Source organism: Suillus bovinus (assembly GCF_016758785.1).
Source record: "Suillus bovinus strain UH-Sbo-P2 chromosome Unknown EDB93scaffold_169, whole genome shotgun sequence".
NCBI classification, from domain to species: Eukaryota; Fungi; Basidiomycota; class Agaricomycetes; order Boletales; family Suillaceae; genus Suillus; species Suillus bovinus.
In genome coordinates this window covers 14,038-27,843 of record NW_024542225.1, presented here as the reverse complement: position 1 = coordinate 27,843, position 13,806 = coordinate 14,038, and the positions used below count along the sequence as shown (strand labels likewise).

The following is a 13,806-nucleotide window of genomic DNA, read 5'->3' as shown; positions in this document are numbered from 1 at the left end:
GCAGCCTGCGGAGACAACACAAATGATAGGTCAACGGAGACAACAGAAACTGGGTCAGTAGAGATCATATCCTTCAATGCCTTCGAGTTGATATCGATGTCAGGATGAATCTCAAAGGCAACATCTTGAGCGGGCTGGTGTTTGTCTATCTCCGATTCCAACAGCTCGTCCTCAGCTTCATCTTCGTTGTCCGAATCCATTGCGCCCACATCCAACACTAACTCATCATCTGCGCTGCCAGTTTGGACAGCCTGTAGCACACTCTCTTCGATGTTCTGGAACTTGATGACCGGCCAATATTTTGATGGCATGTACTCCGTGTTATGATGTTTTCCATACCATTGTCCAATTTGTATCATGTTGACGAGTGTCTGGGCATTTTGGCTGCCTCGTATTGGGGAATTGAACCATGTGATGGTCAAATTTGTACGTTCATTGGGCATGGAGTTGACAAGAACGGAAAATATCTTAATGGTGAGGTGCTGCGGGGATGATTGTACTTAATACAAAGTTGACTAAAAAAGCAAAACTTACAGCAAGAACACGAGCATGTGGATGATCCTGCAAAGATTCCCACCACACAAGTGGGTTACTGTCTTTGACTTGCTGATTGAAGGGCCATTCATCACGCCAAAACACTTCGATCTGGTGCCACAACCCACTCGCAATGTCCGCCGCAGAAAGTACCTTGAAGATTGAAGTTGGTAGTGCAGACTCGGGATTCGTGACATAGTGAGCCAGGTCTTTCTGAAGCTTGTCTTTGAGGAAATCTTTGATGCGAGTATAGGCATGGGGATATGTGAGGGGAGTATGTTGGCCAGTTCTCTGAGATATTGCAGGAATAACAATAGTTGTTGTGTTCACAGTAGGCTTTTTGAAAAAATTGGAGTTTGGGTACCCTGGATTTAACCGAAGTCAATTGCGAGTGCAAGGCAAGGTTTTTCATAACTTACGTGGGTCCAATGGGAAAGCAACAAAGTAGACTTCATTGGTGAAAAAATCACAGTACCGTTTATTGATGATAGCCATCACTTCACGGGTGAGAGTTACTGGTATACCAGTCACATTCGGCCCTTTTAAAAACAGGTCATTGAGCGTGGCTATGATTGCGAGCCAGAAAATGAAGACGTCCAATGCATTGCTTCCAATGACCACAATGACCAAATAATGGGTGCAACAATGGTGATATACTGGAGTAAACTCTGTTTGAACCTGCTATATTTGCCTGAAGCCCGGTTCATAAACATGCCCTGGATTTTGGTATTCTGACCCAATGATCAGCATATTGCAACTTGACTCTGAAAATGTGACGGAGAACATTACCTTGAATTTGATGGTTTTTGCAGCCACGAGGTTGCGAATATGGGGTAAACAGGGATCAAGAGCATTGGCAGCTGTCCAGTGAGTTCCGAAACGAGTTTTGCCAATTTTCTTGAGAGCCTTCACAGGCTCATCATTGCCAGCTATATTATGTTCCTTTCGAAGCATGGTGGTCGAGTATGTAGACTTGCTGAAATATTTGATGATGCCCTTGAGCATTGACATGAACTTTAAAAATGTGAAAGTTGAATTAGCTCAAACTCAATAAACTCGAGTTGATGAAACTCACAAATTTGAGTTTTGGCAATTTGTTGATGTCTCCAATCATGTTATGAAGGTGGTGCACAGCATCACAAAGGTCCAGCATAGTGCCAACAGTGGTAACCAGCTCACGACAAGCAGCCTTCGTAACATTTGTGCTATCTGAGCATGTGGCTCCCCTATTACCTTCACCAACGGAGCAGACTGTCTGTGATATGATCAGATGGAGCCAAGTTAAAGAGCAGTTAAACGAACCTTGAAAAGCTTATCAGTCACCCATTGCGTAGTGTGTTGCTCGTCAGATCCTTCATGAGCATCAAGAAAGTAAGTTTCATGTGAAGGAGTTGTGGCGTGAACAGTGTAGATTGAATGTGGTTTTCGTGTGGTGTTTCCATCGAATGTGAGAGTAAGGTTGTTGATCATATGCAAAGTCTTGATTTGCATCTCGTGGATGTAGACGGCTTCGTGAGGGATGTATTTATCTGCAAATGTTGTGGCAGACGTGGGATTATATGAGTCGCTGAGAAGCCCCATTAAATCCTTCCACTCTGGAGACTCTATTACATGTGGTACCAAGCCTTGGACACATATCAGACACATGATGATGTGGTCAACTTTGTCTTGGAAGAGCTGACGGGCTTCCTCCTTTACCTTTTTTCCTGCCTCTCGTAAATCAGCAATCACTGCAGGCATTGCCTCATGTTCCTCCATCAAACATCCAAAAAACATTGAATTAGAAGATAGAAATTTCCTTGCATTTTGTGTATCAAAACATTGAAAAAAAATAATGAATGTATTAAAGATTTTCTGTATGCAAGACATAATATAAAAATGTGTCATTTTCCCTCGGGAAACAGTCAATCTTTTTCACTCATCATTCTTCAAATAACAATTTAAAATCATGTTAAATTTTTTGCCTCTGTTTTTCCAATGTTCTGTGCATCAAAAATCTCAATTACTTCATCCTGTTCACCATATGTTTGATCCAAGAACATTGAAAAATCATATAACAAATAATAAAATATATTTTGACAATGTTTTGTTCAGGAAAAGCAAAGAAACTTTCAAACATTCATTTGTATATTTGGTAAGAAGAAATTCATGAAACATGCCTCATGTTTTGTAAGAATAAATAAATGATGTTTGCAGTATATTCCTGCTGCACAACACTTGAAAAACATTTATTATGTTCAGAGAAAAAAAAAAGAAACATGATTGCAGGATACTCTGCCTCAGAACATGCACAAATTATACATTTTTTTCTGCACACAATACATGGAAAATTATCCTTGAAGGAACATGATCAATTTTTGCATCATGTCCCGCACACAGAAAATCATTGAAACATGAATTATTATTTTTTCAATGTTTCGACAGACAAAATGAAGGTACAAGATGTCAAGGAGCAAAAGCAGCTAGTTGTGCATAAGAAAGGCCAACTTAAAGGATTCATCAATTTTCTGTGTCCCATGGGCCATGACATGCAAGATCCAACAAACAGTGGGCATTTGTACAACTACTAGTAAAAAAACTCAACTTTTGACCTCTATATGTGCAGGGTAGCTACTTCTCTACATATTTGCACCACTATGTGGTATTCATTCAGATCACAAATGTTAAAAGTGCATTGTTCAATTATTAAAGAAAGTCACCATGAAAAGCCTGAACGGACGGCACCGCAAGCAGACAGCGGTTCATAATTCAGCTTTCATGTCAACATTTGACAAGCCTGATGTAGTACATGAAGTCTCCCACTCATTCGAGACCCATGGATGGGCGGAGGTGGACAGGAGAAAAAGGCAGGCTTCTTGCACTTACATGAAGGTGTGCGGGGATGGGAGAGAAAGTGCGGCGCCTTCAGACTTCAGGTGCATGCACCATTATACTGGAGATGTATCCATCTTCCAAAGACAGGTCAATCGGCAGAATCAACACTGTCAGGATCAGAGCCAAGCCCACCACTGCTGGCAACAGACGAACGCGGAAAAAAAGAACAAAACACGAAGGAACAATGCAGGGAAACCAACAAACACGAAAAAAAACATGGACAAATGAGTGAACGTAAGGATAAACAAGGGAACACAAGGACAAACAAATGAATGCGAAAAAAAATGCGGACAAATGAGTTAACGCAAGGACAAATGAGGGAATGCACGGGCAAATGCGAAAAAAAATGCGGACAAACGAGCGAACGGGTTGCTGATCACGATCCACATTATTGGAATAGTTGGGGCAATAGGGCCAGGCAGCCTCTTGAGGTGGGAGGTAGATAGGGTCCCTGGTTTTCAAATGAGTCAATGCAAGGACAAACGAGGGAACCCACCGTCAAACGAGGGAATGCGGGGACAAATGAGTCGACGCGAGGACGAACGAACGAACGCGAGGATAAATGCGGACAAGATAACTCAGAGGACGTTACCAACATAGTGTTTGATAGCCAAATGCGAAAAAAAATGGGGACAAACAAAGGAACGCAAGGACAAATGAACAAACACGAAAAATAAATGTGGACAAATGAGTCAATGCAAGAACAAATGAACTAACACGATGATAAATGCGAAAAAAAATACGGACAAATGAGGGAATGCAAGGACGAATGAACGCGAGGATAAACACGAAAAAAATGCGGACAAACGAGTCAATGCAAGAACAACTGAACAAACAAACAAACACGAGAAAAAACGCAGACAAAGGAGGGAACGCAAGAATAAATGAACGAACACAAAAAAAAACGCCGACAAACCAGGGAACGCAAGCACAAATGAACAAATGCGAGGACAAACGAATGAACGTGAGAAGAAAATGTGGGCAAATGAGGGGACACACGAGCAAATGAGTGAATGCGAGAAAATTGCGGGTGAACGAACGAACACGAGAAAAAAATGCGGACAAATGAGTCAACTGCAAGGACAAACACGGAAAATAATAACCAGGAGGTGGGGCGCAAAAATGCGGACAAACAAGTCAATGCAAGGACAAACGAACAAACGAGTCAACGCGAGGGCAAATGAGGGAACATGCGAGCAAACGAGTCAACACGAGGACAAATGAACAGATGCAAGGACAAATGCAGAAAATACTAACCAGGAGGTGGGGCACAAAAATGCGGACAAATGAGTCAATGTGAGAACAAATGAGGGAACGCAAGACCAAACAAGTCAATGCGAGAACGAACGAACGAACACGAGGGCAAGCGAGGAAGCGCAAGGGCAAACAAGTAAAAATAAGTTTTGGCTTCAGCGATCTGCAAGTGCCAATACTGAGTGTCATTGAACGGCACACCTGCGCAAGAAGGTCAGTGACAACAAGAGTATTATCATGTATCGCATACCCATGTACCAATAGACATTAGTGAGTGCAGATATCTCGGCCATCATTTTGATGATCTCAGTTGTGAAGACAAGGGGCAGCATTGCCGTCTTGTGGGTGTTCAGTCTCAGGATAATTGAGTAAAGAAAAAAAGCACTTACGGGGTTGGCTATGCCTGCGTAGTCCTTCTCGAGAGCTGCACTGTCCGGGGTACTGGCCACTAGGGTAGCGGTCTCTTGAGTATTACCACCGACACGAACCCTAACGCTGCCCCCGCGTTGTCGCAGGTCGGCCATAAGGTTGAGAAACGGGACTTGGAGGAAAGGACTGGCAATCGAGGTAAATGCTATAGTACTTCTTGGCAACTGAATTAGTTACCTGTTCAGCCCGACTACAAGATATGTTCAGTGGATGCACATGCGAGTGAACAAAATACTTATGGACTTGTGTCATAACACTAAACTCTATACTGAAGCCAAAGAATGAGCCTTGCTGTTGAATTGAGACTCCCGAGACATCTCCGGTCTGCAGGTCGGAGGTCCACATTGAACTGGGTGGGTGAGGGAGGACTAGGTGGGGGCGGTGGTTATAATATTGTTCGGTCATATGAAGCTGAGCCCGTATATGAGGCAGAGGCAGCCGTCATAGTCCCAAACAGTGATTGGACATGCGGACCACAGGCAGTGACAGCTGCCTGAGCAAGGCCGAAGGAAAAGAATAACGAATGGACGAGGAGAAGATGCATTTCAACGAAATGTCTAAAGTAATAATAAAATTGCATCAGCTACTTGTAGATCACTTAGTAAGTGTGAAGGAGTATCAGTTCCTCTAGATGGCAATTCCACACGACACCGTCAGAAGGGAGTTGGACATACCAGACTTGCTCAGCGCTGAACTCATCCGGTACCAGCCTTTCCATTATTGTTAACCAGTAAATGCTCCAACATTTGTCTTCACCTGGTTCATCAAAATCGTATCGTGCCACAATCCCAGGGTTGGTAAACCCAGTCAGGAACACGACAAAGTGCAACTGTGCTCGGCGGCCATTGACTTCTGTAGCACCAACGAAATCTGGAGCAAGCTGTTTGCCCTCCATTGAGTAGAGATATAATTCATTGACGACCTGCAGTCCAGACGCGGAAAAACGAGTGAACATGAGGGCGAACAAACAAACGCAAGGGTAAACAAGCGAATGCGGGGACAAACGTGACAAAAAGATGCGGACAAATGAGTGAACGTGAGGACAAACAAACAAACATGAGGACAAATGCGAAAAAAAAAGCGAACAAATGAACAAACGAACAAATGCGAGGACGAACGAACGAACCCAAGGGCAAATGATGTCACCTTGTCGCAGGTGGGTTAGGCGCCCAATTGAAGGTGGTCGAGCCTGACTATCGTATTGTGTGTCAGACGTGTTCCGGTGTCATTTCCGCTTCGAACGAAGTCGTCAGAGTATTCGTCAGAATTGGTTCAAGGAACAACTTGAAGGAGCATGGTAGGGACACGACATGCACGATTTGATCGACCACTTTCGTTCGCGGAGGTAGGCCTTTGAAGAGGGATCATTGATCATCGAGCATGGTGGACCTGCTGTATCAAATTTAAACCCAGCTGACACAACAAAGGTGCGTTGAAGAACTTCAGCCACCCTCTTGTTAGTGTTTGTGCAACATATTTTAGCGTCCTGCGGGCAATTTAAAAGAATTTATCCGAAAAGATGATACTGAGTGCGTTGTCTCAAGAGACATCAGATCAACCACCAAAGGTATCTCAAGATTTGAGGAAAGACCGCCGGCCAAATGAAGGAACACGAGAGAATTCCTTTGCATTCCATACGCACATTCCGAACTCGAGGATCTTTGGTGGGGGAATATGATTTCTACTGCAGGTGTGGAAGTCGGGAACATGGAGATCTCCAGGAAGAGAGTGAAGTGGCCATTCAGTGCCATAAGTGCCATAAGAGCCAGCACTGGTCTCATGTTGTTAGAAGAACTGAGAGTTCAAAGTCAATGCACTTGATATTATTGTGTAAATAAGTAAAGTACTGTACCTGAGAGTTCAAAGTCAATGCACGAAGCATGTAAGACTTGTGAACTCTGCACTATGGGCGAGTCTATGTAAACAAATAAAACAATTCCTAGTATGGTATGTGTCCTCAAAGTGTCCTCGAAGTCCTCGAAGTTATCTACTAATATAGTAATGTCCTTGAAGTGTCCTTCAAGTCTTCGAAGTCTTAGAAGTCTTCGACCTATCTAGTGTGAAGTCACCACACAACTAACACTCCCTCCTGACTGAACACATCTCTAATCTCTAACAACTCCCCCCTCATCTGTGTAGTCCCATCATCCTGCAAAATAGTTCCACCTTGGGTCGACTCAAAGACTTTGTCAAGATGTCAGCTGGCTGATCAGCTGTGGGCACAAAGATAGGCGCAATTATCTCTTTGTGAACAACGTCTCTGAGCCAATACCAACTAAGATCCAGTTGCTTCATCCTCCCGTGGTGTTCTGGGTGTTTGGCAACAGATATGGCGCTCTGGTTGTCTATTCTAAGTATGGATGGTGCAGTGGTGGAGAATCCCATCTCCTGCAGCAAGTTTCGCATCCATCGGATCTCCTTGCCTGCTGAGACTGCAGAGATGTACTCTGCTTCGGTAGTAGATAGCGCAACAATGCTTTGTAGCTTAGAAGACCACGAGACGACTCCAGAGCCAATCTTCACCAAGTATCCACCAGTGGAGCGCCCTGTGTCCTTGCATCCACCATGATCAGCATCGGAATAGGTTGAGAACAGTTCGGTGCTTGATGGATCAGGCGCATAAGTGATCTTGTAGTCGGCAGTACCTCTGAGATAGCGAAGCAGGTGCTTGACAGCTTGCCAGTGAGCTAATCCTGGATTCGAGTTGAATCTGGCAAGATAACCAACAGCGTGGGCAATGTCTGGTCGAGTTGTTGTTGCCAGGTACATCAGGGCGCCTACTGCAGCTAGGTATGGGACGGTCTTCATGAGCTGGACCTCTTCAGGCGTCTGGGGGCTCTGGGAGCGACTGAGTCGAAGGTTGGGCTGCATGGGAGTGGATATGGGCTTGCAATCAGCCATGCCAAAACGCTCGAGGATGTCTAGACAGTACTGCTGTTGAGATATGGTGATGGAGTGTTTAGACCAGTCTCTGTCTATCTTGATGCCCAGAAGCTGAGTGGTGGGACCGAGATCGCGAAGCTTGAAGTGCTGGGAGAGCTCCTTGATGGTGCGGTCGATGGCAGCAGCAGATTTCGAAGCAAAGGTCATGTCATCTACGAAGACTGGCAGAATGATCCTTACATTGTCCTTTAGATAGATGTAGATGGACGCGTCCGAGTAGGACTGAGTGTAGCCCAAAGACTCGAGCACAGAGCGCATTTTCTGGTTCCATCTGTTGCCTCCTTGCTTGGTGCCATATATGCTCTTCTTCAACAAGCAAACCATCTCTTTGGCATCTCCTTCAACAAATCCCTCAGGCTGCTCCATGTAGACGTCGCAGTCCATCTCCCCATTGAGGTAGGCATGAGATATGTCTATAGAGCGCAGGTGGAGGTCGTGAATGGCGGCCATGGCTAGGACGACTCTTATGCTGGACATTCTGACTGTGGGCGCAAATATTTCGAGGTAGTCGAAGCCAGGTCGTTGATTGTAGCCTTTGGCCACCAATCTGCCTTTGTAGCGCTCCACAGATCCGTCTGCATTGCGCTTCACCTTGAACACCCACTTGCAGCCTATGACCTTCTTTCCAGCAGGTCTGGGGACGAGCTGCCAAGTGCCATTGATGCTGTGGGCGTTCAGCTCCTCCATGGCAGCTTGTTTCCACTGCTCCGCATCAGGGCGCTTCAGAGCTTCGGAGTAGGACAGGGGTTCAGCTGGTGAAGCTGCAGAGAGAACAATCTCATGGCCAAGATCCGCGTCCTCAATGTCATCATCCACATCAGAGTGTAGTTGGGCTGGAGATAGCTTCCACCACTCTCTAGGCTTGGTTCTATTGCGCCTGGGCAGTCTGGCTCCAATGCCAATGGGCGAGGGCGGTCTAGGAGGTGGAGATGGTGGTGGGGATGGAGTTGGAGACGAGGCTCGGACTTGAGGAGGATCTGGATCAATATTAGGGACTACAGGGGCAGCAGGAGGCGCATCTGGAGGACCATTGCTCCCCCCATGATCCTGATACTCATCAGAGCTGGATTCATCATCAGCATCTGAATCGTCAGGTATTGGGAATGTCCTTCGTGTCTGTGGAATAGGTGGGACAGTAGGGCGAGTTGGTGCAAGTGTAGGTGCAGTAGGGACTGGTATCGAAGGCTCAGTAGGGTCGCTTCGAGAGGGGGAAATATCTTTCATCGAAATCAGCTCGTTCTGATATTACTGTCTTCTTAGTAGTGGTATTGTAGAACTTCCAGCCCTTGTAGCCCTGAGGATACCCAATGAACACGCATTTCTCCATGTGAGATCCGAGTCCTTCTCTCTTGTCCTTCTGCACGTGCACATAGGCAGTGCAACCCCAGACTCGAAGATGGGAGACATCTGGCTTCCTTCCATGCCACAGTTCGTAGGGAGTGGCGCTTTTCACTGCGCTTGTGGGGCATCTGTTCCACACGTGCACTAGGGCACCTAGAGCCTCGCCCCAGAATGCTTTAGGTAGGCCAGTTTCATCCAGCATGGTGGTGATGCGCTCAGAGAGCAGCCTGTTGGCTCGCTCTGCAACACCATTCTGCTGAGGACGTGCTCGACTGTGTGCTGCCGTTCTATGCCACAGGAGTTGGTGAACTGCAAGAAAGCATTGCTCATGTACTCCCCTCCCTTGTCGTCCCTCAGGATCTTGATTTTTCGCTCTGACTGGTTCTCAGCATAAGCCTTGAATGTCTTGAAGGCCTCAAAGACATCAGACTTTGCTTTGATGGGCAGGACGAATCTGAATCTGGAGTAGTCGTCTATGAAGGACACCCAATAGCGAAATCCTGAGAAGCTGGGGTGAGGGACTTGGTGCACGTCGGTGTGGACGAGCTCGAGAGGCCTGGAAGCGCGCCATTCAGAAGGAGGGAAGGGGTTTGCGTGCATCTTGCCAGCTAGGCATGGTTCGCAGATAGGATCTGGTGCAGATTTCGACTCTATGGTCATCCCAGTGACGAGCTTCTCCCTTATAAGCATCTTAATACCTTCTAGGTGATGGTGAGCGAGCCTCCTGTGCCATAGGTCGAAGTCTAGGGGCAGAGTCGCAGCTGCAGACGCATATTCAGTTAATGCAACAGTAGAACCATCCAGGAATGCAGCATTCGAGTTGCTGATGCTGGCTACAAACAGTGGGGTACCAGTGGGGCGTTCGAAGGACATCTTAGATGCATTAATGAGCACAGCGAACCCCATGTTGCGAGTTAGATATAGGACAGATAGTAGATTATTTCGCAAATCTGGTACATGAAGGACTCTAGTGAATTCTACAGCTTCGACACGCCTCCCATTAATGACTGGACTGAATACCACTGTGCCCTCGCCAGCTGAATAGACTATGTTGTTGTCTGCGAGCTTGATAGGGACGCGTTTGGGCGCATAATTGCGCAGCCAGTGACGATGGGGGGTCATGTGAGAGGTAGCACCTGTGTCTGCATTCCAGTCAGCATGTGCATCGAGTTGCAAGGGGCAAAGCGGACGAGATGGGTCAAAAGTGCGAAGACTTGCATTACCAGCAAATTCCGTGACCTGTTGGGCGCTCTGGGAGGTGTTCTGGGCAGTGGTCGAGTTGGAGGCGGGTGCAGCGGTGTTGGGAGAGGGTGTAGACGCTGCAGACGATGATTGGGACGCCTCAGAAGCCTTGTTAGCGCTCCTTCCACCTTTTCGACCATTCGTTTTTGGTCTTGCGACGATCCTTATCACCTTTAAGACTCCTGCACTTGTGGGTGCAGTGACCAGGCTTCTCGCAGTACCAGCAGGTGACAGAGGTGCCGCATCTACAGTCTCCAGACGCAGTAAACAGCGCTGCATCGGTCCCAGAACCTTCAGGACGTCTCCTCCTTTGGGTTTCCTCAGCCAGGAATGCTGCCTTCAGTTCCTCCTTGTCCAAGGACTTGAGTAGCATCAAAGACGACGCAAAATTGGAGTACTCCTCGCCCAGGGAACGAACCATGGTCATGCAGACCAGCTCTTGATCGAGTTCCTTGATGGTGTAAGGCTTGGATGGGTCTGAGGGTCGAAGCTCCTGGACCTTGGACATGCCATCTTCGATCCTGGCAATGAGGGTGCTCAAGGACTCGTCAGGCTGCTTCCTAATAGAGAAGAAGTCGTCCCAGGCATTGAAGCGCGCGCCAGGACGCTTCTGGAGGTGCGTGGAAGCCAGGGTGGTCCAAATCTTGACAGGGTCGTCCTGGACAGCGTCGATATGGGTCCTTTGCTCTACAGAGCACGCCAGATACAGCTCCCCAGCTGCCTTGTCTGCCTTGGTGTCCCACTTTGCTGCAGCTTCTGTCTCTGTAGGTCGAGTCTCGATGCCATTGACAAGCAACCAGAGACCCTTGACTCGAAGATAGGCCTTCATCTCACCCTTCCAGGTAGCATAGTTGGTAGAAGTGAGTTTGGTGACAGTGCAAATAGATTTGGAGTCTTCTGAGGACATGGCGAAGGAGACGGCGCAGTTTTGCAGCAGTGGGACGAATTAAGGGCAAGGGCTTGGTAGAATTTGAAGGAAAGGCTGTCTTTGCTGATTTTCAACAAAGAGAGCAAGGGATAATGGGTGGGGAGAGCACCAGTGGCTGGATGCGAGAGGAGGGAAAATGCGCACTAAGTTGGCCCAAAGACAGTGAACTCCAGCGACAGATTTGACTGCTAAAGCGCAGGGCTCATAACCTGTTAGAAGAACTGAGAGTTCAAAGTCAATGCACATGATATTATTGTGTAAATAAGTAAAGTACTGTACCTGAGAGTTCAAAGTCAATGCACGAAGCATGTAAGACTTGTGAACTCTGCACTATGGGCGAGTCTATGTAAACAAATATAAACAATTCCTAGTATGGTATGTGTCCTCGAAGTGTCTTAGAGGTCTGTCCTCAAAGTGTCCTCGAAGTCCTCGAAGTCCTCGAAGTTATCTACTAATATAGTAATGTCCTTGAAGTGTCCTTCAAGTCTTCGAAGTCTTAGAAGTCTTCGACCTATCTAGTGTGAAGTCACCACACAACTAACACATGTTGCTTGCCAGAGGGATGGCCGGGCAAGTAATTTGGCAAAAAAGGAGACATTTTATTGTGATACTCCGGACTGTGCACCACATGGTGAGCATGTCTTGCTTGCGCAAATTAGACATCCTGAGCGGTAAGGGTCCCTAATTGTTACTATAAGTCAATGATATACCCTTTACAGTGTTTCCCACCACATAACTGTTCCTATGACGAAACATTTGTTGTGGGTTTTCCTGGATATGCAAGTGATAGCAACTCATTAACATTTACTATGTACAGACCAGGAAAGGGAGCATTAGCACGCCATGACAAATATTGGTACCCTGTCAGGATCAAGTCGTGTCGACAGGTTAGGGGAAACACAATGTATACAGTCAAATGGTGGAGGCATTGTTCTTTCAAACCCGACACTCAACCTCCACTTGAGGTTGGCGAGGCAGACTTAGTTGATGCACTCTATGGAGACCATAAACGTCGTCGCATGATTCGGGTGTGTACAACTCTTGAGATTCAATAGCAGACTTTAACATCCAAATCATAGCTTGGCAGATGGACACACGCGCACGAGGTTCCCCAGCACGAAGACGTCATCGCAAACTTTAGACACATTCCCTACAGCGTTTATATTGGCGAAGCATTGGCTCCTCACAGTGAACTCCTCACAAATATTTTTGAGCAACCTGATCCTGCGAAGATGTGCAATGCAGTCCCAGTAATTGGGTACCTTGCCGACCTATCGGAGAAGACAGGTCGCAAGCATACTACTGTGCCATATTGTGGTGATCTGTCTCTCACAGACTGTGCTCAGATTGCAAACTGGGTCTACCATCACATCCCTGGTGCATCAAAACAAATTGTCAATTGGCTAAACTGTGCTACCTATGCGCATGCGTGCACTATTGTAGTTGCAAAACGGAAGAAGAATCAACTCCAGGAGATGGCCGAAGATATTTTGACTGAACGTCGCTCAGCAGCACTTGACATAGACTCCAAGTCAGTTCCTACTCCCAAAGAAGAAGCAAATGTGATACTCCAGGCAGCCTGGCTTGACCTCCAACTCAGCTACGATCTGTCTGCAATGGACGTCGACGTTGATCTAAAGTGCCTTGGTATACTCGAACAACGAATGTTCAAACTCTCATTAGCCGCAGGTGCTGCAGGGAATGAACAATGGGGAAAAGACGCTGGCATGCACCAAGACCGATGGAACCCATATGAGGGTCTCCCCGAGCACTGGAATCATGGTGACCGAGATCCATATGCACCAGAATTTGAGGGAGAACTGGATGTACGTCGTTTTCATATTCACAGTGGCAGGTTGCATTAAAACAGTGCCGACCAACAGTGTGGGCTGAACTTTAGTGAAGGAAGTGAGCCCGAAGTCGTTAAGAAAGAGAAACATACCAAAAAGCCCAAACCACGGCCAAGGAAGGTACATGGAAGCACTTGACGTGCGCGAGGATGAGCATGCTATGCGCAACGCAGTCCCAGTATTTGGGTATGCAAGCACAAACGAACAAATACGAGGGCAAACGAACGAACGGGCTGCTGATCACAATCCACGTTATTGTAATAGTTGGGGTAGTAGGACCAGACACCCTCTTGAGGTGGGAGGTAGCTAGAGTACCTGGTTTTAAAACAAGTGAATGCAAGGATGAACGAACGAACGAACACGAGGACAAACGAGTGAACGTGAGGGCAAACGAGTCAACGCAGGGGCAAA

At 46.8% G+C, this 13,806-nt stretch overlaps 2 protein-coding genes across 2 annotated transcripts; one reads left to right on the top strand and one right to left on the bottom strand.

Moving 5' to 3' along the window:
• Positions 1–4,699: 4,699 nt before the first annotated feature.
• EDB93DRAFT_1271920 (uncharacterized protein) lies at positions 4,700–6,046 on the bottom strand (the record flags this gene model as incomplete). Its single annotated transcript, XM_041454347.1, has 4 exons — positions 4,700–4,863; positions 4,913–5,000; positions 5,052–5,217; positions 5,766–6,046. 4 exons carry the CDS (start codon positions 6,044–6,046, stop codon positions 4,700–4,702), a joined length of 699 nt encoding a protein of 232 aa, XP_041300868.1.
• A 6,018-nt stretch (positions 6,047–12,064) lies between these two features.
• EDB93DRAFT_1096830 (uncharacterized protein) lies at positions 12,065–13,410 on the top strand (the record flags this gene model as incomplete). Its single annotated transcript, XM_041446823.1, has 4 exons — positions 12,065–12,216; positions 12,336–12,573; positions 12,625–13,045; positions 13,103–13,410. Coding segments are annotated over 4 exons (1,119 nt in total), but the record flags the coding sequence as incomplete, so codon positions are not given.
• Positions 13,411–13,806: the final 396 nt, after the last annotated feature.